This window comes from Vanacampus margaritifer, chromosome 6, assembly GCF_051991255.1.
Source record: "Vanacampus margaritifer isolate UIUO_Vmar chromosome 6, RoL_Vmar_1.0, whole genome shotgun sequence".
NCBI classification, from domain to species: domain Eukaryota; kingdom Metazoa; phylum Chordata; class Actinopteri; order Syngnathiformes; family Syngnathidae; genus Vanacampus; species Vanacampus margaritifer.
Window position 1 is genome coordinate 8,552,880 of NC_135437.1, and position 24,341 is coordinate 8,577,220.

Genomic DNA, 24,341 nt, shown 5'->3' on the forward strand with positions numbered 1-24,341 from the left:
AGTGTAAATGTAGCAGAAAATAGCCTTTCACGAGTGGTTCCCACAAATTTGAAAGCATACAATTATAACATGCCTTTTTATGCAAAACTATTATAATTTGGGGGGATTAAGGGGATCCAGATTGATTGTTGAATGAAAATAATGTTTAGGCATTCGTGTGCTGTGACCTGAGCATGGAGCACAGCACTTGTTTTGCTCTCACCGGCCTGTCAGTTTGATTCTACCACGAACGTCAACGTCATCCTTTGGGTTGTCATTTGGACTGCTTCCCGTGGTGAATTGTGCACTAACTACAGAACAGAAAGAACACTTGATCGAGTCGGGCTATTTGACTTTCTGCGAGGTCACAACACATGCCCGGAGCTGTTTAGACCTCTGCTGCACGAGAGAGTTGGGGTGGGAGGGGGTGGACAGGTAGCATATTCGCTCCCAGTGGCTCGGCGTGTGTGCAGCACTTTGTAGAGGACTGGCTGACATAACTAAAGGGTCCTCAATGTGACCTGTCCTTGTCTAGCACGGCGCACACAAAATACAACTTCTACCGTTCACTCGACATACAAAATAAGTGGAGCCTTCAATTTTTCAGATTTTCTTGTGGCTCTCCTGAACATGAGCAGTTTTGGTCATGTACATGCAAACAAGGATGATCAGGTTTTCCCCTTGCAGTGGCACAACTTTGAGAAAATAATCTCAATGAACATGAGTCAGCAAAGTAGATAATATACTCTTTTATCCTGACCAGTTACTGTAATTCTAAACTGAATTGCTGGAGAATATCATCAAGAGCCCGTTTAAAAATCCTCTCTCAGACAGACTGATGCAGTCGGACTGCTTATTCCCAAACATAATTGAAGCATCAACATATCAGAAAATTTGAATGCCAGTAGCACAAACACAGACAACCAGCTAACAAATGTGCTGTCCAATAAATACACGTCCAGTCCACAAAATAGACATGGAGTTGTCCCAATCTAAAAGGCAGCCAAAGAACATCGGGACAATGTATTTTTCTCTGCTGCCTTACGACCTCCTGAGGAGACTGCTCAGCAGCTGTTGTGAGGACGTCACACCTAACAAACAGCACATACTTGCAGGTGATTCTGTTTGCAACATCATGCAAAAAAATAAAAAAAAAACACACACACACATACAAAATTGCAGTTCTGTGAATTTTGAAATGTATTCTTTATGGTATCAATGTATTGTTTGACAAATACTTAGTAGTAGATACCGTGCTTGACCCCCCCCCCCCCCCCCCCCCCCACACACACACACACACAGATCTCTAAAAATAAACTACATGGAACAATCAGTGGATCTTATCTTTTCTTACTTTTGTGTTGTGAAATATTAATTTTGGGTTTGTTATCTCTAAGACATAAAAAATACAAAGAAATAAAGGTGTGACTGATGCCCAATCTTATCTACAGCAGCCTATCAAAGCAATCCTGAAAGATACATGACAAATGTGTTAATGTTGGCATGTAGAGTCCCGCACATTCTTCAAAGTGAATTAGCATTTTTTTTTTTTTTCGTGTGAGCGTGGCATTGTGTAAAACATGTACGTATTTGTATATAAAATGAGGGCTAAGATTACTGTGGTAGTCTGGCGCATGGGACTGTGTGAAAAAAAAAAATCGCTTAATGTCACGAAACTGTAGTAGATCGTCACCAAAATGCATGAGGACATTTCTACTTGTGCCCACATCAACCTCTAAAAATATCACAATGATCGCCCCAATATTTAGTATTTTATACAGAGGTAGGCAATCTTGGTCCTCGAGGGCTGGAGTCCTGCAGGTTTTAGAGGTTTCTCACTTCCAACACAAGCTGATCCCAATATTAGGATTGTTATCAGGCTTATGCAGAGCTTGCTGATGAGCTGATCATATATCAGCTGTGTTGGAGAAGGGTGACATGCAAAACCTTCAGGACTCCGGCCCTCGATGCCCACCTTTTAAAGATGAAGAATTGTCCTCAATTCATGTTAACACACAAAATCGGAAATATTGGGTCTACTTTTTTCAGATTGATTCAGGTTGTGTTGTGCATAATTAGAGATGTCAACATAGATTTTTGTGATGATAGATCACAATTTTCAAATGTGTTTCTCCCCCCCTTCTCAATCAATTAGTTGTTTCATGATAGATTTTATTTAATAAAGAGAAAGCCGATATGGACAATTGTAACATATATCAGTGTTTGTGCAATGTTTGGTAAGCTCATGTTATGAAAAGGCCTGTTCCAACATTTGACTGGCACTGTCCATTCATAGTTATACAACTTGAGAAAAACTAAACTGAATAAAAGGAGCAGCACAGTAGCATTGTGGTTAGCATGTCTGTTGCACAGTTGGAATGTTCTCACCGTGTGTGCGTGGCTTTTTTCTGGCTACTCCCATATTTCAAAAACATGCACATTATTTCAATGGAAGATTCTCAATCGGCAAGAGTTGTGAATGTGAATAGTTGTTTGTCTTTTTGTGTCCTGCAACTGGCTGATGACTAATCCAGGGTGAACTGCGCTTCTGTGTAAGCTCCTGCTCACCTGCAACCCTAATGAGAGCAAGCTGTATAAAAAAAATGGATGGATACTAAAATAAAACGCAATGAATATGCATAATATGTGTGTGCGTGGATTCTTAAGCACTTGCACTGAGGGGAAGCAGACCGGAACTCTCTGATCTGCCTTTGTCCAAGTTCCCCTGCTGCCCCCCCCCCCCCCTTCCTTCACATCATCCATCCACCTTTCCAAAGTAATCAGACGCTGTATAGAAAGGGTCGAGCAATGTAAAGTAAGCGGTAGTAGTGCGGGGAGAGTAAACAAAAATCCTGGCCTAAATTCACATGCTGTACTTGATCAAGAAGGCAAACAGAATGCGGGATGAGCAAACATGTTTGGAAGGAAAGAAGAAACAAAAAAACTGACAGAGAGACTTGGCAGCAGATATCAGCACTTTCATTGCAAAGCTCTGATCTGCTGTTCTCACTTTTGTCCACAAAATGTAATTATCCTCCCTTCCAAAGATTGCCTTTACCATATGAATGTTGTTTTTTCAGATGATTTCCAACAATGTCCAAGATTGCGACACAATATGCAGCATGTGAAGACAGTTGTGAAGAATATATGTGCTTTGCATGAAACCAAAGGAATTTAAGAAGTGCATCAGTTTGTAAGACAAAGTTCTGAGGTTTTCCTGCTCTTTGCTCTACCATCTTTTCAATATAAACATGCCATTGGCTGACTGATAAACAGCAGCCAAAAGCAAAGGTGCTCAAGCAGCATAGCCTCTTCACTTCACTGACCGTTAGTCTTTTGGAGGCATCCACTTCTATCATGCCCCGCAGGAGATTCTGACAGTCGGGAGGGATGAAGTGGGGCATGTGAAACACTCCTAACTTCACTTTCTCCAGAAGATTCCTCAGGTTGTCGTCATCAAATGGCAGCGCTCCCTGGAAAAACATAGGGGGCGAGAAAGCAATTATATGTGGATGTTCGGACATTGGACTAAATAAATACATTATTTGAAGTCAATTAAAAGGAGCCTATTGTTGTATTTTATTTTATATATTTTATATATTTTTTTTTATATGCCTCGACTGGCAAACAGTTTCGAGTCGGAAGAGTTTGACAAAATCTCTCTCTCTCTCTTTCTCTCTCTCTCTCTCTTTCTCTCTCTTTCTCTCTCTCTCTCTCTCTCACTCTCACAAGCAATCTGCTCGCATCAGTGATGCAAAAATAAATAATAATCAACAGTAACATTAAAAGCAAGGGCATTTTGATAAATACCCCATTTTGGCTTTTACCTTGTTCATTTAGCATTATCAGAGTCATTTATCAAAACAAGCTGACATCTCACAGATGTTGCCATTTCTCACAGATGTTGCTATGTGATGAATGGCAACATCCGCAGGGTGATGAGAGGGGGGAAGTGATGAACATTTAAAGAAGCATGGAGATATGTCAAGTGGTGGAAGTACCACAGTAAGGATGTGCTTGTGTAAGTGCTGATCTGGAGAGCGCCACATACTGTACATCCACACAAATATTGCAATGTGCAACCACAACGGATACAAGGAAGAGAGCAAATGATGGACAAAAGACAACTTTCTATTGTATAAATGTAATCCAATGCAGAGGTGAGATGCCAAAAAACGACCTAAAATAAAAGACAAAGCTTTCGGCCGGAGTCACTCTGTTGGCAATGGTATTCGTTTTGAGCTGTCCTCTTGCAGTTTGACTGTATTAATTATTCATGCAGAAGGAATGTGCAGGAACTCAAGCACAGCTGTTGATGAAACAAATCTGCGGGGCTGCATGTCCGGGAAAAGCACATACATAATGAAGCTTGACAAAAAGGCACTATTATGAATCCCGTGGATGCTAAATTAGCTTGAGGGCGTCTCGGGAGTGTGACATTAACTCTCTGACTGCATTCATAGCACACACACTTCTTGTCCAACTGAAGTCAACCTCAGGTAAGAGCACCTTAACTGTTACACTACATTGTCCAAAAAGTTGCATCCATACAGCATCAGCCAGCAGGTGGACACACTCACCACCAATAGGGCAAAAAGAATGACCCCACAGCTCCAGACGTCCGCTTTCCTCCCGTCGTACTTCTCTCCCTGAGGACGAGAGTGTTACCGTTAGCATTGGTAAAACTAGCCTGCTTGTAAAAGAGCATATGATGTATGGCAAAGAGAAGCAAAACCATATCAAAGGGGGAGATTATTCACATTTATAGCTTTGTGTTTTTACAACAGCGCTGCATGATCCACAGCTCTTAAAGGTCTACTTTATTTTGAATGGCCAAGCTCTATGTGTATGTAATGACTAAAACTTGTCACTGGTGTCGGGCGGAAAACTCCAAAGGCATCATTTTCCAGGAAAGCAAAACAATGTATGTATGTTGAGCCATTAACATCACCAAAGACAGCAAGTCATTCTCAAGACTTTATATCAGTGCTGACAGATATTTTACAGATCAAAAATTTTTCACAATGAATTTGCCCCAAACGGGGATGTTACCGAGTGATATTTTCTGACATATTATCCCAAATGAAAATATAGTAAATTACATTTTGCTATCTACCACCTGGACAGGACACATCATCTATCTTTTTCGCCGAATAGGCGCCAAGTCAAGTCTACATACTCCTGTTCAAATTCCAGGTTTTGGTGATATAAATCTATGAGACCAAGATAAGTCATTTCAAAACATGTTTTTTTTCTACCATTAATGTGACCTATAACCTGCACGGAGGAATTGAAAGAAAATATATAGTTTGTTTGTATTTTGACAGGGTAGTTATAATAACTGAGATAATGTAATTTCACAAGAGTGCAATTGGTGACAGACTATTCTCCAAGATTCATTTTTCATACAAAGGGACGGATGAAATTGTACCAGTGGATGTAAAATATCCAAAATATATCCAGACCACAAGACTGAATGAACCTTTTGGGCATGATTGCAGGTATTGTTTGGTGCAAACACAACACATATCATCACCAAAACCAATGCCATCACATGACACATTGTGGTGGCAGCAACATGCACTAACTACTAACTGCTAGGAAAAGCCTACTAGAACTTTTAAATTTACTGGGGGTTAATCAGAGGCCGTTTTTCCATTCACCTAGCCACGGCTCCACCTCATTAGTCACTCTGCTCACCTGAGTGCACTTGTGCCTTAAATCAGCAATCAACCACTATGTCGGCTTCTGCTGCTCATTCACACTTTTGCCAAATTGTTCTTCTGCTCTCATGCAAGACTCTCCAGCCCTCTTTTTAGAGTAATCTCCTGTTTTTGGATGCCTTTGATTTCCCTGCCTTGTCGTTTTTCTGGTAATTATCACAAGCGTCTGTCCTTGACTACAAGTTCTGTCCTAGGGAGCCGCAATCCTGCGTGTTTTAAATGTCTCCCTCTTCCGGCACAGGTGATGATCGTTATCAGGCTTCTCCAGAGCTTGCCGATCATTTGAATCACCTGTGTTGGAGGAGGGGAGACATCTACAACACGCAGTACTGCGGCTCTCTAGGACCCGTGGGTAGGCAACACCCCGGGTCTAGGCCCTTCCTGCTATGTTTACCTGTCCCCACGGCTGTTTGGTGTTGCAATGTGTCTCTTGCTTTTTATTTTTACTCACCCCACCACATTAACGGTGGATAAAGTTTTTAAATGATTGTGTTGTTGGGTTTTATTTATATCACAAAAAAACTGCCATTTGAACAAGGGGGTATGTAGACTTCTTACATGCATTCTAAATCCACTTAGTAAGACGCACAATAGACCCCAATTAGGAGCATGTTGACTCACCCTGATGACCTCCGGACATGCGTAGTGTGGAGAGCTGTTGAGATGACAGAAACACAAAGAATGAATGTGCAAACTCCCGGAAACGTCACAGCAAAAAGAAAACTTTCATTCTTTTCCTGACACCTGAGCCTCCGCAGCCACACAGCGTCGTGACTCGGCTTTATGAAGTCATGACGCATTATAATGGCCAACGCATAAAAATGGGGGAAGAACAATTTTCACAAGCAATAAATGTCTTAAGTGAACACGGCTCAGGATGTGCTTCAGGAAGTTTGGACTATCCTAAGTCCTCCTCCTCCTCTCTCCAGCAAGGGCAGCGGACGGTGAGCAGAGCCACTAATCTTTACAATACCTCGATGTGCTGACAGTAAAGCCAATGGCCAGATTGACACATCAATATTATGTTCAGATTTATAGAGCTACCTTGCAGCGTTTGCTCCATGGCTGAGTAGAGCGGCTGCCGAGTCACTTGCAATGTTAAAATTTGATCGAGCGCATTATGCACACATTATATAGAGGACGCTCGCCAGACATCTGTACGTCATAATGTGTATATAAGAGCAGAGAAAAATAACGCTTTTTCGAGTAAATTGAGAGATTCTTTACTCTCATAAACGCTAATTAAATATGGCTAAGTGACAGCGTAATAGAATTGTGTACTTTTATGTTTGTAAAGGCAACATCAATAGCTTGTACAAGTGCACCTAGCTGGTGAATAACTAGTATAGCACCTTTATTATTTTTATTCGGCATCTTACAAAAAAGGCAAAGGCTTCCTCAGCTTTCACTTCCTCCAGTCTCATTTAAGAGCAATAATGAGAGTAGTGTGTACAAACATGGCTTCCATTAGCTGGTCTGTTTGTGTGTTTACTCATGTATAGCAGGTCTGACGTCCCCGCTGCCTCTCGCTGTCAAAAATATTGGCCCATTACTTTTCCACCATCATCGTGTCAATGAAGTTTACATGTGAGCACATACAAATTCAGCCTTCTTAATTGCAAGCATTTCAGTGTATTATGCAGATGAGTGTGGGTAAATCAAGCCTGAGGTTTGTGTTTGCCACAGACCCATAAGCCACGGTTGCAAATAGCATGAAGAAAAACCCCAATTATAGCAGTATCGGCTACACGATTGCGGCTGTTTTACCATCAGAAACTAAAAATTAGAAGAATAGAAAATTAAATTACCATGAATGCCATGCAATTTTAAGTAGAACTGCTACATTGGGATATATAGGTTTGGTCTTTTTAATTGTGAACCAAATATATAGCTTAGTATTAATTAATTATCTATACCAAAGTGATGTAAAATGTGGAAAAAATGTATAAATGTAACACTGATCCGTTTTCAGAGCACTTAAGCATTTGCAGTTTGAGTTGAACCTAGCATGTTCTTTGTAGAAACAAAAATATTAACATTAAGTAGATTGCAAAGTTGATTTGTGAAAATGTATTTCCCTTCCAAATATGTGTAGCTTCTCCAATTACTCTGAATTTCCATCCATCATTTACTGTAACCAAACAAACAGCAAGCACTGGTGAACTCACAGCTGGGCCTGTGCAGACAGTCTACAGTCATCTCCATCACCACCGGCAAATGTAATACATTTATGCCAGGCTGCTGAAAGGCACCAGGAGGCCAGATAAATGTGTTTAATTAAAAGGTGTCATGTCTGCATTTAGAGATGACGAGCGTTGACGATCAATAAAAAGGTATGCAACACATGCAACGCCCACGGATAGACCGATGGTGCTGAAAGAAGACATGACACATCTGCATTCCCATTTGCATCAGACACTTTGGAAACGTGTATACAAGGGGCTTTGAAAATACGTGGCTTCTAGATTACATATCAGTGGAGGAATTCAATTGTCTTCATGTGACTTACAGAACTTCTAAGTTGTGTGCCCTTTCTAGGAAAAAGACAAGCTTCTGACGCACATCTCTCTGTTTGCACCATCGATGAGTCATAAGAGATTATGCCAACAAGGAATGCCATATGAATGCCTGTGTGTCCGTGTAGGTCTCTCATGATAACACATTTTTCAGAACAATATATTTTGATAGAAACTCACGATAAACAATAGTATTATTTTGATTAATGTCACTGATATGATGATATTGGTGCAAAATTAAATAAAGTACATCATTTTTAAGAGCAATTATCTTTCACTTCTCAAGAATATTGACGATTTCCATTTAAATGTAGAAAAAGAAAATACATATTAACACAACACATTTAACCACATGGTATCTGCAGTGGCAGAGTAAAATGAGAGGCCATATCTCTGTCACCTGACTGTACAAGGCTAGAGTTTTGTTTTTATGTTTTTGTTTTTTTTTTGGCAATTTGTACTGCCTATCTAGTTTGCAGTTAGGTCAAAAGTGGAAAAAAAAAATCACAGGAATTATGTTAACACTTCACAACATTATTATCATTTTGAATGTGATTTTTTTTTTTTTAAATATATACATATTAGGCATGAAAATAATAATGTTCCTCCAAGGTACAATCAAACTGTGTATCCAACTGCAAATATATCAGTTTTGTGTTCAATTAAACGAGTCGAAAATTTCACACTGAGTAAGTACATTTGTCACTAAATTGAGACAAGATCATTATTTTGGTAGTCATATACTGTATCTAATAAAAAATGTTGCTTAGTGGTTAGTTACCAGCGGGATTTTTCAAATGTAAAATTGGGATTTGCCACCTTCTCAGGTTTTTTCTTTTCTTTTCTGCAGTTTCCCCACTTTAATGATTAAAATCACTGAATAAATGTAAACGTCAGACAAAGATAACCCAAGGAGGTGGTGATTTTGCGTATATATTTAGGAAAAAAGCAATACAAAATGATCTGGCCCTGTGTGAAAAAGTACTTAAAACTAATAACTGGTTGGGTCACCCTCTATCAACAACTGAAATAAAGTCTTTCACGCCTCTGTTGAAATATTTTGGCGCACTCTTTCTTGCAGAATTGCTTTAATTTGAAAGGTTGTCAAGCACAAACAGAGTTTTAGCTGTCATGCCACATAATTTCATTTGGATCTAAGTCCGGACATAGACTAATCCACCTTTTTTTGTTAATTTATTTATTTAAAGCCATTATTCATAAGTTGACATTCCCGCCTCAGGAGTTTATGCTCAAGAGCGCAATTCATGGTTCTTTCAATCAGAGCAAGTCATTCAGGTCCTGAAGTAGAAAAACAGGCCCAGGCCATCTTGTATGATGGTATGTTTCTGAAATGTTGTGTTATTTACACCAGATGTAACGAGACACCTTCCAAAAAAACGCTCTATATATGTAAAAGTAGTACACTAAGTGTAGTTGGTTGTTGTCCTAAAGCTTTAGGGATGGCTTTGTCATCCTTTCCAGACTGATGGAGGACAATGACTTTATTTCTCATCTGTTCTTGAATTTTTTTGGGACCGTGGCATCTTGTTGCAGATTTTTTAGATCTTTTAACCAACATTATTTTGTCAGACAGGTTCTATTTAAGTTGTTTCTTGATTGAACAGGTCTGGAGGTAATCAGACAACATTTTCATATTGAGCCAGGGAGCTTTGAATATGTTGTTTACACTACTAAATAAAATCCAATAAAAATTGTATTTTATATTTACTTGAGCTATTGTTGTCTGATATCTACGTTGAAGTGGGATAACTGCAGAAAAAACAAAGAATTTGAGAAGGAGGCAAATGCGTTTTCAAAGCACTGTTATAAATGTGCTCTCCTCTTCGAGGCGGCCCTAGTTTAGACATTGTACAATATATAAGCAAGGGCAGGGATGAACGGATAAAACGCTGTCAGTACCCTGCACATGTTTTCCTGTTGCGTGTGTTTGAGAGTGTGTAATTTCAGTTGGTGGTATAATCTGGGCAAAATTAGGGCTGAGTTTGGGACAGATGCCACAGGGCTTGCATGCTTGGTGTCACATGGTGTAACCACTGAGGGGATGTTCTTCCTCATCAGGCAATTATGGGTTACATGTACTGCAACCATAATATTCAGTGCACACTGCAATGTGTAGGATCATTACATTTGGAATACGATCAAATAATAAAACCTAATAATGTTATAATTTCACCAATAATGTAGTAAGAAATCCTGACTGATAGTAATAATAATAACATTTTTACCGATAACGTAAGAGATTATTAGGTGTTCTTATATTTTGAGGTCGGTCTTTATTTCTCAAAACTGATCTGTAAAACTTGACGGATAATGTAATATAGATGTTTATTTTCAGTCCATGTTCTACATTTTACGTTTCGTTACGTTTCAGTGTTCATTTGAACCCCCAAACTGTATTTTCGACACTCTGCCCACTTGATTAGAATTGTTCTGCTACAAAGACTTCTGGGAGTTTTAAGTGTTACAGTTAAATAATGTTATGTTTATGTTTTTATTGTTAAACAATCAAATATGTGCTAAATTCACTGTTGGATCAGAGTTTTAGTATTGTTTAATGTATGTAATATGGTATTACATTATCGGTAAAAATATTTTTACAATAACAGGATTGTTTATTATATTATTGGTAAAATTCTTACATTATTAGGTTTTATTACTTTTTTTTAGCAAGTTAAGTGCAAATTTGATTACATTTTCAGGCATCATTACTTTTTTCAGAAAATTATTACATTATAGGGTGCAACAAGGCTACTCTCTCTGTTCGTTTTGTTCACCAGTAAATAATGTACCTTTGTGTTGAATTGTGAAGAAAAAAATCACATTTTATTTTTCAATTAAGTGGGAGTAAATGAATGTGCATAGCAAACTAATGCGGTTCGGCTCCCTGTGACCCTGAAATTGGCAAAGCAGTATAGAACAAAATATTGCATGCACAAATAATAAAGGGTATTTCTTCTTTTTGGGGGGACAAAAAAGAAAACCTCAAGAGTTTGACTAGATAAGGGGTGCCCAAGTCTGATCCTTGAGTGCCGCTATCCAGCCTTTTTTCCATGTATTTCTCCACCAACACACCTGATTCATGATCTGGATCGTTATCAGAGCTTATCATTGGATTCAGCTGCGTTGGAGGAGGGAGACATGGGAAACAGGCTGGATAGGGTCTCTGGGGGACCGGACTTGGGCACCTATGGACTAGATCATGCAACCGATTGTATTGAAGATTAGAGTGTTTACTGCACATTTGTCTATACTGTATACTGTTTTGTTTAAGTTCTAAAGCTCCTTTACGTACCAGCACGTAAAAGCAAGGCATTGTTAGTTTTGTTTTTGGAGCATCCTGAGCCTGCACACTCGTCGTCACAAAACTTTGGGGTTCAATAAAACTTGTGTGTAGTCCTCCCACTTTGAAAGTGACTTTTCCACTTGATTGCAGTCATTGTGGGATTGATGGGCCCGGCATGGTCGTGACTAGCGCATCATAAAACCCGCAACTGATGTGAGGAGACAGTAATGTGTGCGGCCATGGCCCTGGCCCTGCCCGCAGCCATGGCACACTCTGTGAGACAGACCGTCTGTCCGTCCCCGCAAGAGCTCAACCAGCCACAACTGAGCATCTGAGAACATGGCACAAAACAGAGGGCGGACTATACGGGCACCTCCACACATCTGTGATTAGTTCATGCCTTTGCAACCCTCTTTTCATTCGGAAGCATGCTTGAGAATATTTTCTCACCCGCAGCTGGTTTCCAACAGACTGTCTCCAACCTGAAGAGAGGCCATGCCGAAATCTGCTATCCTGATGTTATTCTTTTCATCTAGTAACAGGTTCTCCGGCTTCAGATCCCTGTGGCTGAAACAGAACACACAGAAGGATGTACAAGTTAATGAGACATGAACACAATTCACACGTGTGCTACAAACTAAGTGAAGGTGAAGGCGCGGATTTGGTCGATCAAACACCCGAGGGTCACGTCCATTCTTGCAACTCAGCAGCTTCCCCCTTCAGCGCATGGACCCCCGCTTGCTGCATCACCTCCGCCTTTCATCTAACTCGTGCAAAAACCAGAGGCTCCCACCTCAACGCTGAAATGCTACACGGTGTGACAGCCCCCCACTGCGCCCTTTTCTTCTGCCATTTCCCTTGCCTCTCCTCCACTAATGCCATTCCTCTCATCTTGCAGACAGCCACCAGCTAACCGGCTGAGGAAAGCACACCGAGGGGAGCCCGCCACAGAAGTGGAGTTCATTAGTTGTCATTCATTATCACTAAACACAGCAAGGGGGTAACCTATCAACTCTCTTTAAAAAGACCACTGGAAAAAAAAAAGACGGCTGTTAAAGGAGCAAAGTTATTATAGGACTTAACATTGTGAATGGCCCACTAACCTGGCCTTATTAGCAGAGGTAAATGCTCTAAACCATAGGTGTCAAACTCCGGTCCTGGAGGATGTTTCCATTCTCCAACACAGCTGATATATGATCAGCTCATCAGCAAGCTCTGCTTAAGCCTGATAACGATCCTGCTGATTGGAATCAGCTTGTGTTGGAAGAGGGAAATCTCCAAAAACCTGCAAGACTGCGGGCCCTCGAGGAGCGGAGTTTGACACCTCTGCTCTAAACCACCATTAACATACAATTGAAGGTCCTTAATTAAAAATGAATACATAACTGAATAAAATGTTGAGAATTGAGAGAGTCTCTAAATAGCAAATTTGACATCTTGCCCTTGGTAAGGAAAGGTTTTAATCAACATGAAGTCGTACCGACCTTGGGGATGACACAGGATAACACGGTGACTTATAAGCAAGTGCACTCGGGTATTCAACCTTATGTAGTAGTGTACAACATTGTAGGAGCCTAAATTCGATTTTAAGTGAAGTAATATTTGGATAAAGGTGATTCAAGTTCATTTTGATAAAAGGATATTATTTACAAGTTGTAATGTTTACTCTAAGATGCAACATTTCATATAGCTTTTCATATTAGTACTATTAAAGGACCTGTTTGATTGATTGCCTTTATGCGGAGTGACCAGTGTGGTACACGGCAGTAATGCGGTCAGACAATTTGGAGAAGAGCCACACAGTTTTTTGACCTCCTCCTAGACTCTTTAATTACTCCAAACTCTTTCCATATTTCAAGCTATTAGATATTTCATTTTGTGTGCGTGTGTGTGTGTCATTTTTAAATTTTTGTACCGCTGATTTAATTTTTGACTAAAGTGAACAAAAACCAAGACGAGCATATGGAGTTTCTTTTCATCGACGAAGCCGCGGACACTGAGGCTACAAGTTACCATCTTCCACTGAAATTTTATGAGAACATATTCTGGAGCATCAGCATTTTTTATTATTTTTTGCCCTCTGACCATTTGACCACAAGTGTTTCAAATTTTTATTTAATTGTTTGGATTATTATTATTTATTTATTTTTGTTAAAGGCTAGAATAAAACACACATGCACACAAACACAAACAATAAATTGAGTTTTTGTGGCAGACATGGGACAATGGAGTGTTTTGTTTTGTTTTTCTTCCCTGTGCTCAAAGTTATTTCTCATTCAATTTATGGAGAGTGCAGTCATAAATCAGTTTCACTGACCTAACTGTTGGTGAAACACAATAAATGTTAATTGGGAACATTTAGGACACTGTTGCAAAGGGCAGAATTTAAGAAGTCTTGATCAACCCAGAAGGTAATCAGAAAGCACCCTGAGCCAAGGATGTTACCCGCAAATCTCCCAAACAAGCCTTTACACATTTTGCAATGAGGGAAGACATCAGAGGGAAAATTGCTGGAATTTATCAGAATGTCACAATGTAGACTTCCCCCAACTTGAAACTAATGACATAAGAGAGAGAACATCTGTGCACATTTGCCTTTGGACATCACAATAGACATTTAACCTAATATGGCATCAGCTGCTGTACAGCTTGTTTCCCATCCTGAGGGATTAGCTGTCAGGTGCTTTAGCATCACACTGGCACTCTATAGCCAAACTGCATTCAGTGTAAATTGGCTCATCAGCCAGTTTAGCTGCTTGTCCCTTTCAGACTTTTGTCTGGAGCATTTAATATGTGTGTGCGTATTATTCACACAGACCATTGTGGCTTCCCACATTAAGATAATAAAATGGGTGATCGTGTAAAAGCCGCATTGGTGTTCCAGGTGATGGTATGCTCACTTCTGTAATTGAAATAAAGAGACAGCACCCAGAACTTGGCTAAGCAAACCGTAGCCCGCAGGCCACTTGCGGCCTGCTACATTCTTTAATTCCGCCTACTATGCATTTACATTATCAAGAATCATGTAACCTTAATTGAATCAATTGTGCCCCCCACAAACCAATTACATTGAGTTAATCGTATGTTTAATCAGGTGTATTTATTTATTAATGATAATTGCTTTGTTAGTGTTGATGTATTTAATTGGTGAGTTTTTACTAAACAAACAAAAATATACAATACACTTAAACTATCTACTTATTCTTTTGTTTACATAAATTATGTATTTTAAATGCACATTTCAACTGAGTTTTTCTTTCTTTGTTTACCTCATCTTGGAATGACAGACAGATAGGCACATCTGTAAAAAAACAAATGTAGCCCTTAGCACTCAAGTATGCCCAAGCCTTATACTGTATAAAACATCTTTTTGCAGACCCACCTGCTGATTTGGATTTGGAGTAACCTATACATACCGTATTATTGTTTGTTTTCTATCTTAAAGTGTTTATCACAAAACATCTGGGTTTCACGGCTTTAGCTTTTATTAGCTTTGATGATTTTACTGCCCTAGAGGGCAGTCAAAGTTCTTCGGTGTTTAACATTGCATCAAATAGCTCATGAATTTCTAAGTACTCTCTGACCATCAGTCCAAGATATAAACAAGCACACTAAATTATGATCCAGAAGACCCATAAACATCGCTTCATTCATTCAGTGTGTGATCACAGTTCAAACGTATGCAAAACAAAGTAACCTCAAGAGGTGAATCCAAACGAGCAACAAGGAAGAAATCAAATCATTTACTGACAGTTTTCGACAACAAAGTGCATCACGAGGGATGCAGCATTGTGATAATGTGATTAAGTGTCTCCATTATGGGACATTTATGTGTCATAACTGCACTTTTGTCCTATAATCTCACCTACGCAGCAGGCCTTGCATAAATGTGCTGTCAAAGCTCTATGTTAAACACCTGACTGTTACTGTACTCTCCGTTCTGTTACTTACCAGAAATATGTAAGCCTACTCAAAAAAACAATACATTTGAAATGCACCTGCATAAAATGAAATTACATTAACAATTAATGAACAGAGCACAGGAAGTAATAAAAAGGATCAACAGTATTTATGTTTGATGATGGTTGGATTCAATAGCAGAGCTCTACAGTGCCAGTTGTACCAGTTTGTATGTTGTCCTTCTGGAGCTCATTCATACTTTTGTATTATAGTTTTGAAAATATTTGTTCCTCATCCAAACAAAAGACAATGCCGCATTTTATTTGGTAATAATATAGAAGCTGTATTCAGTGCCGTGCGCATAATCAGTAACACAAGCACACTTGAAGCTAACACTAAAAGCTGGAACCATGCTAGTACCATTATTACACATAAGTGGAGCTTTTAACATCATTGTGACTTGAAATGCACCTATTTAGCCTACAGCACGCCTTTCTGTCATCCTCCTGAATCCATCTTTAATTTTTCCTCTAAAAGAGTTTAAGTTTCTTATGACCCAATTAGAAATGTGCTTTCCAAAAAGGCTTTAGGCTCATATTCAGTAAGATGCTGAGTACCAGCCTTGAATTGCATTTGGAGCAATTGTGCAAGAATGAGGGAAGATTTGTTGTGCCATAGATGGAGAATAAAATATCAACATCAATTTTTGCCCTAAATATAGTTAAATATAATTAAATTCCAAAACATAATTACAATAATGACCATGACTATCAAAGAAAGAAGTTAGAAAAATATCATTTAAAATTGGGACATTACATCAAACACAAGACATTTTGAGCCCTCTATTTCATTAGTATAATTCTTGACTGATTTTGCAAGTCCCACATAATATTTTGTTCTATTGCTATAAAAACATGGAACCTACCAAAAGAAAGAAAGAATCCCTTATTTAATCAGGGGGAAAAAAAAGTAAATTTGTATCTGTTTCTGTTTTGCAGCAATTAGCATTAGAATATAGCCAAGTTTCATCATTATTCCTGTTTGATCTCTTCTACTCTGCTGCCACCTGCTGGCCATTTTTTTTGTAATAACTGCCATTGCTTTAAGCGAGCAGAGGCTGCATCATAGCCTTCTGTATGCTCTAGCATAAAAATAAAATACAAATATTTTTGGGACCATAGCAATATTTAAAATAGAACGTTTTTATACGTTTATTGGGAGTGAATAAGTTAAACTGGATTTTTCCTGATGTGTACGTTTTCCCCAAACGACTTTCCCCTTACATTGTGGTGTCAATCCACATAAATGAAGCCATGGAAAAAAATTTGATTTAAAAAAATAAAATGCTATTTGATTTAAATGTATAGGTATGCAGTACTGCCACAGCAAGTTTCATCTGAATGTGATCCAGATTGCACTTTTGGAAGGAATTTAAATGAATTTCAGTCAGTGAAACGGAAAACACATTAAAGGACGATGTAGAACAAACAACCTAAAGTGACTGTGAAAGACTAACAACCATTGAATGTCCAAACAGGTCCTACAAGGCAGAAAAAGGACTACTGACACATGATGCTCGTTTATGACTTTAGTGTAACAGGTGAACATGTGTCTAAGTGCATTAGTCACGCAAAGTGTAGAAGTTAATCTCACCCTTGGAAGTATTCTGGGAGTTGAATTTGGGGTAACAGCCATTCTAACCCACCCACAATCTGTCATTGATTTATCTTGTTTTTCTCTGAAAGGTTTGCGGGCTCAGAGTCATGAAAATGCATAACATGGTACAGCGAAAACTCCGCATGACCACCATGTGACAGTGTGGGAGGACAAAGTGACTGGAGAGCATCAACATTTGTGTGTGGTGTTGATACGCTTGACCTCGGACTGATTGTCATAGGCTCCTCAAAGCAGTGCCACTGAAAAAAAAATCAATACAATATAGCCTTGCTGCTCATATAGGAACGCAATGATTGTGTCATTGTGTTCTGGGGCTGTCACAGGAAGTTGGTGCAGACTGAGTAACGGTGGGAGTCAGTTTGTACAAAAAGGCTCATTAAAACAAAAAAAACAAAACAAATACACAATACAGTATACTATACTGTATGTCACTTAAATATAACTAATTCTATATTTTATGTTAACAGTTTTTATTTTTATTTTTCATTGACATTCAATTAGCACAATTGAGGGATGATAACATGTTGGCGCGGCCTTCGACAACTATCACAGGTTCTCACAAGCCCACCCCTGATGACCACCCTAGTCTAGTCCAAGCCCCGCGCTCAGCCACTTTTACCGTCGCCGTTTGTGTGGGAGTTTCTCGTGCGGCACACACGCGTGGCTGAGCTCAATCGAACTGAGAAAGGAGCCAATCAGTTCATTGAGTGACTCACTGCGTTCACTCAAAAGATTCAGTCAAATGACCACCATGACTCAAAAAAATAAATAAAAATCAAATAGGCAATAAATGACTTGAAGTGGAACGCAATTTTCAGCTGGTTGTGTCAGTCTTTGTCAGTGCTCATCTTTTTGAGCAATGTTCTTATTTTATTCTAGTGGTGACCAATTTTATGATAGCAAAACAATACACATTTTTAATAAAAAGACATTTTCATGTTTCAAAACCAGCTCTTAATATGAAAAGAAACAATGCAATGCACTGTCACCAGTGTCCATCATTAAATGCTAATCCGTGCTAATCGTGACAGAAAAATCACCTCAACACAAAACAATATTTCATCCATCCATCCGTCCATCATCCGAATCTATTATCACACTCCTTTTTTACAGTATAGTACATCGTTATTCAAATAACTTTATGAATTCATTACTGTATCAATGAACTAAAATATACAACCATATTTGTAATCGGTTGATATATGCCTCCACTTAAACTTAATATATGCAAAGCTTGGGGAAAAAAAATATTGTATATTTAAAAGAGATACAAAATGTGAGATTAATTTCCGATTAAAGATGCATTGTGGAGTTTGTCACTTTTTCACTCATGACTGCTACCTGTGGCCTAAAGTGTAACTGCAGCCTCTGTGTCAGGCTTGTGCACGGTGTACGTGCGAGTATGTGCGCTTGAATATACTTTTTTTTTTTCAGTTTTCTTGGAGTCTGAGCTGGAGTTTGGGCTGTGCTTGAAGCCGGTCTCTTCTTGTTTTGTCCCCCCCAATTTCCATCCTAATTTGGTCCTACGCTAGCTAACATAACACTACATGTCCGTGGGGACGAGCATGACGTCACCCGCCCTGGAGCGTGCATTATGCAGAAAAATCTTTAGCATTAACATTTTAAACTCCGCAATGAAACTTTAAAGCCGTATGTACAAGAATTGTGCTTATTTTGTTAGCAGACAATAGAGTACCTCTTCATTCCCGAGGGATTTCATTGACTATGTGTAAAAACCCATAGCTATATCTAGAAACTACCTTTATCTTTGTTAGTTTGGGGTTTAGGAACATAAATTTTTTTTTTTAAAAAAAAATAAAGTTCTCCCTTGTGTCTTGTTTGTAAGATTTCACGACGACAACCCAAAGCACAGAAGTCAGTCAGCTAAGAAAGGTGTCAAAAGACAAGAATTGCCATTTAGTAGCTCTTAATAAATCAATGATGAGAGCTTTCTTACAAATGAACTTAAATGCATTGAATTCTCCTTCTATGCAAATTCTGCTGTAGATCTACTGTATCTGCAAAAGATATTTAGAACTACGATGTGGGTGGCAAACAGAAGCACGAGGACAAGGCAGGTGTGGAGATGCAGGCTCGGCAGCATGTGTTTTGCCCCACTACCTCCCACCCTTGGCACGGTGAGTCACACAGGAACAGCAGCAGTTCTAATGGTCTGCGTACGTTCTCCTGTGCAGTCAAGAAGAAATGGAAGAAATGATTGCGGAAATGCTTTTTTATTGAGGGGTTGCTGGGATCTCATTAGCCGGTATGGCGAGCGAGGTGAGGAGGGCTCATTGCGTCTGCCTGTGTGTGTGTGTTGCCTCTAATTGAGGATGGGAGGAGAATGAGCGAGAATCCACCTCACGATGACTTACAAGGCATCTTTTTCTAAGAGCGTTAGTGAGCGGATTTGAGCAGCCAGAGAGAGAAAAAAAGACGATGGCAAATAAATCTGCTGGTGAATCTCCCTATGGAAGATTTGTGTCACTATATTGTGTAATCTGTATGTGTACATGCACTAGATGTCAGGTGCTTTAACCTAATTGGATTAATCCGTACTATCCTCACTAATTATACTCTTCGGACTTTCTTTGCCTTAGGCAAGACAGATCAGAGGTACAAAAGTCTTAAATCTTAATTCAATTCTTAATTATTTATTATGTGAGACTAAATCCACTCTACCTGCAAAATGACACGAGTAACAAGCACCATATAAGGTAAACCCTTTTGTAGAGACTTTTGCTGTATATAACAGCTCCCGCATAGCTTTAATTATTGAACAGCACCAGCCGGAATGTAATTGCATTCACAACAAATGAAGTGTGCAAAGCATATCAAATAAGTCACCTGCATATAATCCACTATAAATTCAACTCTGCATACTCACTTGAAAAACAATGCAATTACAGTGTTTCCTTTTAATTGCCTCAGTGACGAATAAAAATAGACAAATCTATCTCCCAGTCATTTAATGAACATGATCAGCTTCCCGGTTGGTGCAACTCTTCCTCCCTCAGCAGGAGGGACACCAATGAAAGGAACTGTGCATGTCACAGCATATTATGACACTCATGTTGGCATAATCCATACACATACAGTACATGCATGTGGCATGTTACAATAACACATTTTTTAAGATGACATTTTCCCAGTAACATTGATAACCTGTGTTATTAATAGGGATGGGACGAAGACAGTAGTTTTTGTGGTATGGACCGATTTGGCCCGGTACTTTTGAGCACCGATACATGTAAAATCAAACGGTGCCATGTTTCGGTTCTGAAGCTCGTCTTTCAAAGGTGTGATTGTGCGGGAGTGGAAGAGTTGATGATTTTCCGTGGCACACTTGAACGCAACTTTATATGTGCACCAGCGTACTGACGTCACCCACTCGGGCAGGACTTCACACGCTAAAATACATTTCCGGGTTTTGGAAACGAGCAAGATTTTTGCGGCGCCAAGCCAAAGAAATACAGTTTCTGAAGTTTCTGCACAGAACTTTGATTCACACTTAGTTTTTTTTTTATAATATTAACTAAAAAGACAGGGATACAATGGGTCCCACTTTTTATAGTCTTTGGTATAACAGTGGATTGAACCCACAACCTCCCAGTTTAAGGGCAAACACTGTACCACTAGACCACTGAGCTGGTACTGAACCGGCTTTACTATTCCTTTCTGGCTCATTTGAATGAAGTTGTATTTTTTTTTTAATTAAGTTTTATATATTGAAAGGTTTTGTTAAATTGATTTCTAAAAATATTTTATTATTGAATAAACAATAATGAACATTTACTACCACCCAAATAAGTTAATGAATAAAAGTTAACAAAAATAAATAAATACAAGAGAGGGAGAGAGAGAGAGAGAGTACAAAAAGTACCGAAAATTGGTACCGTTGAGTACCGGTACCGAGTATTGGAACAGTACCGCACGAATTTTGTCAAACTCTTCCTTCCTTTGCAGACTCGAAACTGTTTGCCAGTCGAGGCATATACATTTTTTTAATATACATTTTTTAAACTATAAAATTAAATATAACAATAGGCTCCTTTTAATTGACTTGAAATTATAATAATGATTTATAATTATAATAGCTGGCAACCAATTCAGGGTGTGCCCCTCCTACTGCCCGAAGCCGGTGGGATAGGCTCCAGCATGCCCGTGGTTCAGATAATGGATGGATGGATGAAATAACTGACTGGACACATACTGTCTATACATAAATTAACACATAACCACATAATACATAACCAGCCATGCTAAATAAAGTTGACTTGCAGAAAGGGGAACTGCAGTACCGTAATATATGAAGTGGCACACACTTAAAAAATATTCACTTGTGAGCGCAACACAGCATTTCATGACATTTATGGACATCAGTCAGTTTACTCAAATCTGCAAATGTTCATAAGACCTCATTGACCTAAATGTCGGCCATGGAAGACTAAACTTGTCGCCACATCTTTCTATCTATAGACACAAGCTTTCGTGATAACGTTCCGCTGTGTAATGAATTTTCATTTGCCATCGGTTTAGGCAGTATCCCTCTTGCTTGCTGTTCTGTGAGTGTACTTTAAATGTATGGGAAATGTAATTTTTTTCATGTGTGTCACAACCAGTTGGTATGCACACACGACATATGGCAAAACTTTGGATTATTGAATGAGTAGTAGTAGACCTTGTTACATCGGGCCTGCTGATTTTAAATGTAAATGAGTGTTTTGGGAATAAATATGTTAGTGAGCACTTCTCCTTTGCCAAAATAACTCATCCAGATCACAGGTGGTGGTTAAATATTTGAATTTAGTTAATGATTTTTTTTTTCCCACGTAGGGGCAGACAGGTTTGTTTTCCCCTTTTTATTAAAAAAAAAAAAACACTAATCAGAAACTTCCTTTTCGTTTTCTTTTAAACACATCTCGATACAAAGCAGTTACTGCTGTCCTTGTAATTCACTGCTTTGCATTCAGCTTTCTCATGATTGTTCTTGGTAAATTCTCCACAATCAGAAATGCGGACAAAGAGCAGATGGACACTAAAACCTCACAACACCCGATATAGTCAATGGGGCCTACTGGCGGCTCAGATTACAGTCAGCAAACAAACATCCCAAATCTGCCATGCAAGTGTAACAAACAAGTTCAACTCATTTGCTCATGGGCCAAAACAAACACAAATTAACCACACTCATTAGAAGACACTTACCATATGGAATGACTGTGGCAAAAATCCAGCGCAGACATGATCTGTCTGAAGAATTTTCTGGCCTCTTTTGGTGTTAATCTGCCTTTCTTCACCAAATAGTCAAAGAGTTCTCCACCAGACACATGTTCTAGCACAAGGTACCTATAGAGAATGACAAGCAGTGAGAATATATCAACTGAGAGCAAAGACTGCATTTACGTGTGCAAGTCCCCAGGAAAGAAGTCCTTTAAAAAAAAAGTGAAGGATGAAGAGAAGATGAAATGAAGTAATGGTTGACAGATTGCCATTAAATGTAAATGTCCAAAATCAACTATGTTCAATCCCAAAGGTCACATACACTGTTTGTTTTTATGTTTGTTTGTTTTTTAATCTTCAAACTGCCCCCAGTGCAAGTATTGTAAAAGGGTTCTGACAAACTCACTTCCTGTGGGAGGCATCAGAAGGATGACACAGTAGCATTACACTTAGACGTCAAGGAGCTTATAATATGACAGTCTGCTTCTGTTAATCACGTGAAAGAGACTTGAGGGAAATCCTTTGTTAACTGCAGAAAATAAGAGTGTGAATTATTTTGAGAGTATTTCCTCCTATCATATTTTTTCGCCACTACTCGGGTGGAGCACGTGGGGTTGGTTGGCGGCAGTCTGTCATCATGACTGCACGGCCATGCTCCCGTGCTCCGAGGGGACATGAGGAGATGAATCTCTGCTGAGGCCCGCATGAAACAGGCCGTGGGCCAATAGCCAGTTGTGCCCCGTCCTGCTCTCAACTGGCCTCTCCTCATTTATTCTCTGCTCAACCTCCCTTTATCTTCACTACAGCACAACTGCAATGTCAGACAGCAGGTGAAATACACACCTTCTGCTCACTCCCCATAAACTGTTTGGAAAAAAAGTAATGGGACACCTACCGGAGGAAAAAACATGTACTGTAAAATAAATAAAGAAATAAATGAGGGGTAGGCCTCCCCCACGGCTACAACTTCGAGTCTTGTGGGGGCGATTGCACAAGATGTCGGAGTTTATCTGTGCGACTCGTTCATTAATCCAAAAGAACATTTGTGATGTTAAATGAACGTGATACATATTTCAAACTAAGGACCCAAACGTGAGAAGGGAATGAATGTACACCAAGAGTTATACAGTTTGAAGGGGAGACAGTCAAACACAGTAAGACTCCAGCTGTGCTACTATCATTTTTGTTGTTTTACTTTAAACTGTTTTATTTATTTTTCTACTTGTATGATGGTTAAGAATGTTAAAATGACATTTTTTAAATATAACTGTACCATTGATAAAGCTTTGATGACGAGAACAGTTCGACCTTGGAAAAGATGATTTCTACTTCAGTACCTCCAACAAGGTCAAGAACCCTTGGTATACTGACATATTCGACCTGAGCACTTCCACTGTGTAATTTCATTGAAATTGGCATACTTGCACAAGTCAAAAGCATTATTTATTGGCATTTGCATGATTAAATTGCTGATAAAAAAAAACATTCGTAAACATGAAGTACAACTGTCAGTGCATTTCTAAAATCAGTGTTTCACATTTTTGCATTATATTTACAGTATATATTTTCCCCGGTACAGTTGATTGAGGGAACCCTAAATGTCAACATGTCTTGTGCTATGGTGAAGCACAGCATGAATCCCTATGAATGCAGTATTCCAGCATGATAATGACCCCAAACATACCTTCAAGTTGTACATCTATGGGCAATATCTGCCAGCTCCATAATAATAATAATAATAATAATAATAATAATAATAATAATAATAATAATAATAATAATAATAATAATAATAATAATGCATCAGATATTGTGCTTTTCTAGACACTCAAAGACGCTTAACAATGGAATGGATACATTACTCATGCACTCACACAATCACACTGTAGTGGTAGTAAGCTATTTAAGTGGCCACAGCTGCCCTGGGGCAGGCTGACGGAAGCGTGGCTGCCAGTGTGCGCCTACGGCCCCGCCGACCACCACTAAACATTCGCACCTTCCATACATCAGTGTGAGTAG

At 39.1% G+C, this 24,341-nt stretch overlaps 1 protein-coding gene across 5 annotated transcripts in view; it reads right to left on the minus strand.

The window, feature by feature from the left end:
- brsk2a (BR serine/threonine kinase 2a) overlaps positions 1 to 24,341 on the minus strand; it is a 192,665-nt gene that overhangs the window by 30,866 nt on the left and 137,458 nt on the right. For all 5 annotated transcript variants that reach the window (XM_077567801.1, XM_077567797.1, XM_077567799.1 and 2 more), the window contains exons 4-8: positions 22,308 to 22,448; positions 11,973 to 12,089; positions 6,324 to 6,357; positions 4,560 to 4,628; positions 3,306 to 3,452 (exon numbers count right to left, since the gene is read on the minus strand). In XM_077567801.1, coding sequence (XP_077423927.1) covers positions 3,306 to 3,452; positions 4,560 to 4,628; positions 6,324 to 6,357; positions 11,973 to 12,089; positions 22,308 to 22,448 — 508 coding nt within the window. The remainder of the gene's footprint in view (positions 1 to 3,305; positions 3,453 to 4,559; positions 4,629 to 6,323; positions 6,358 to 11,972; positions 12,090 to 22,307; positions 22,449 to 24,341) is intronic.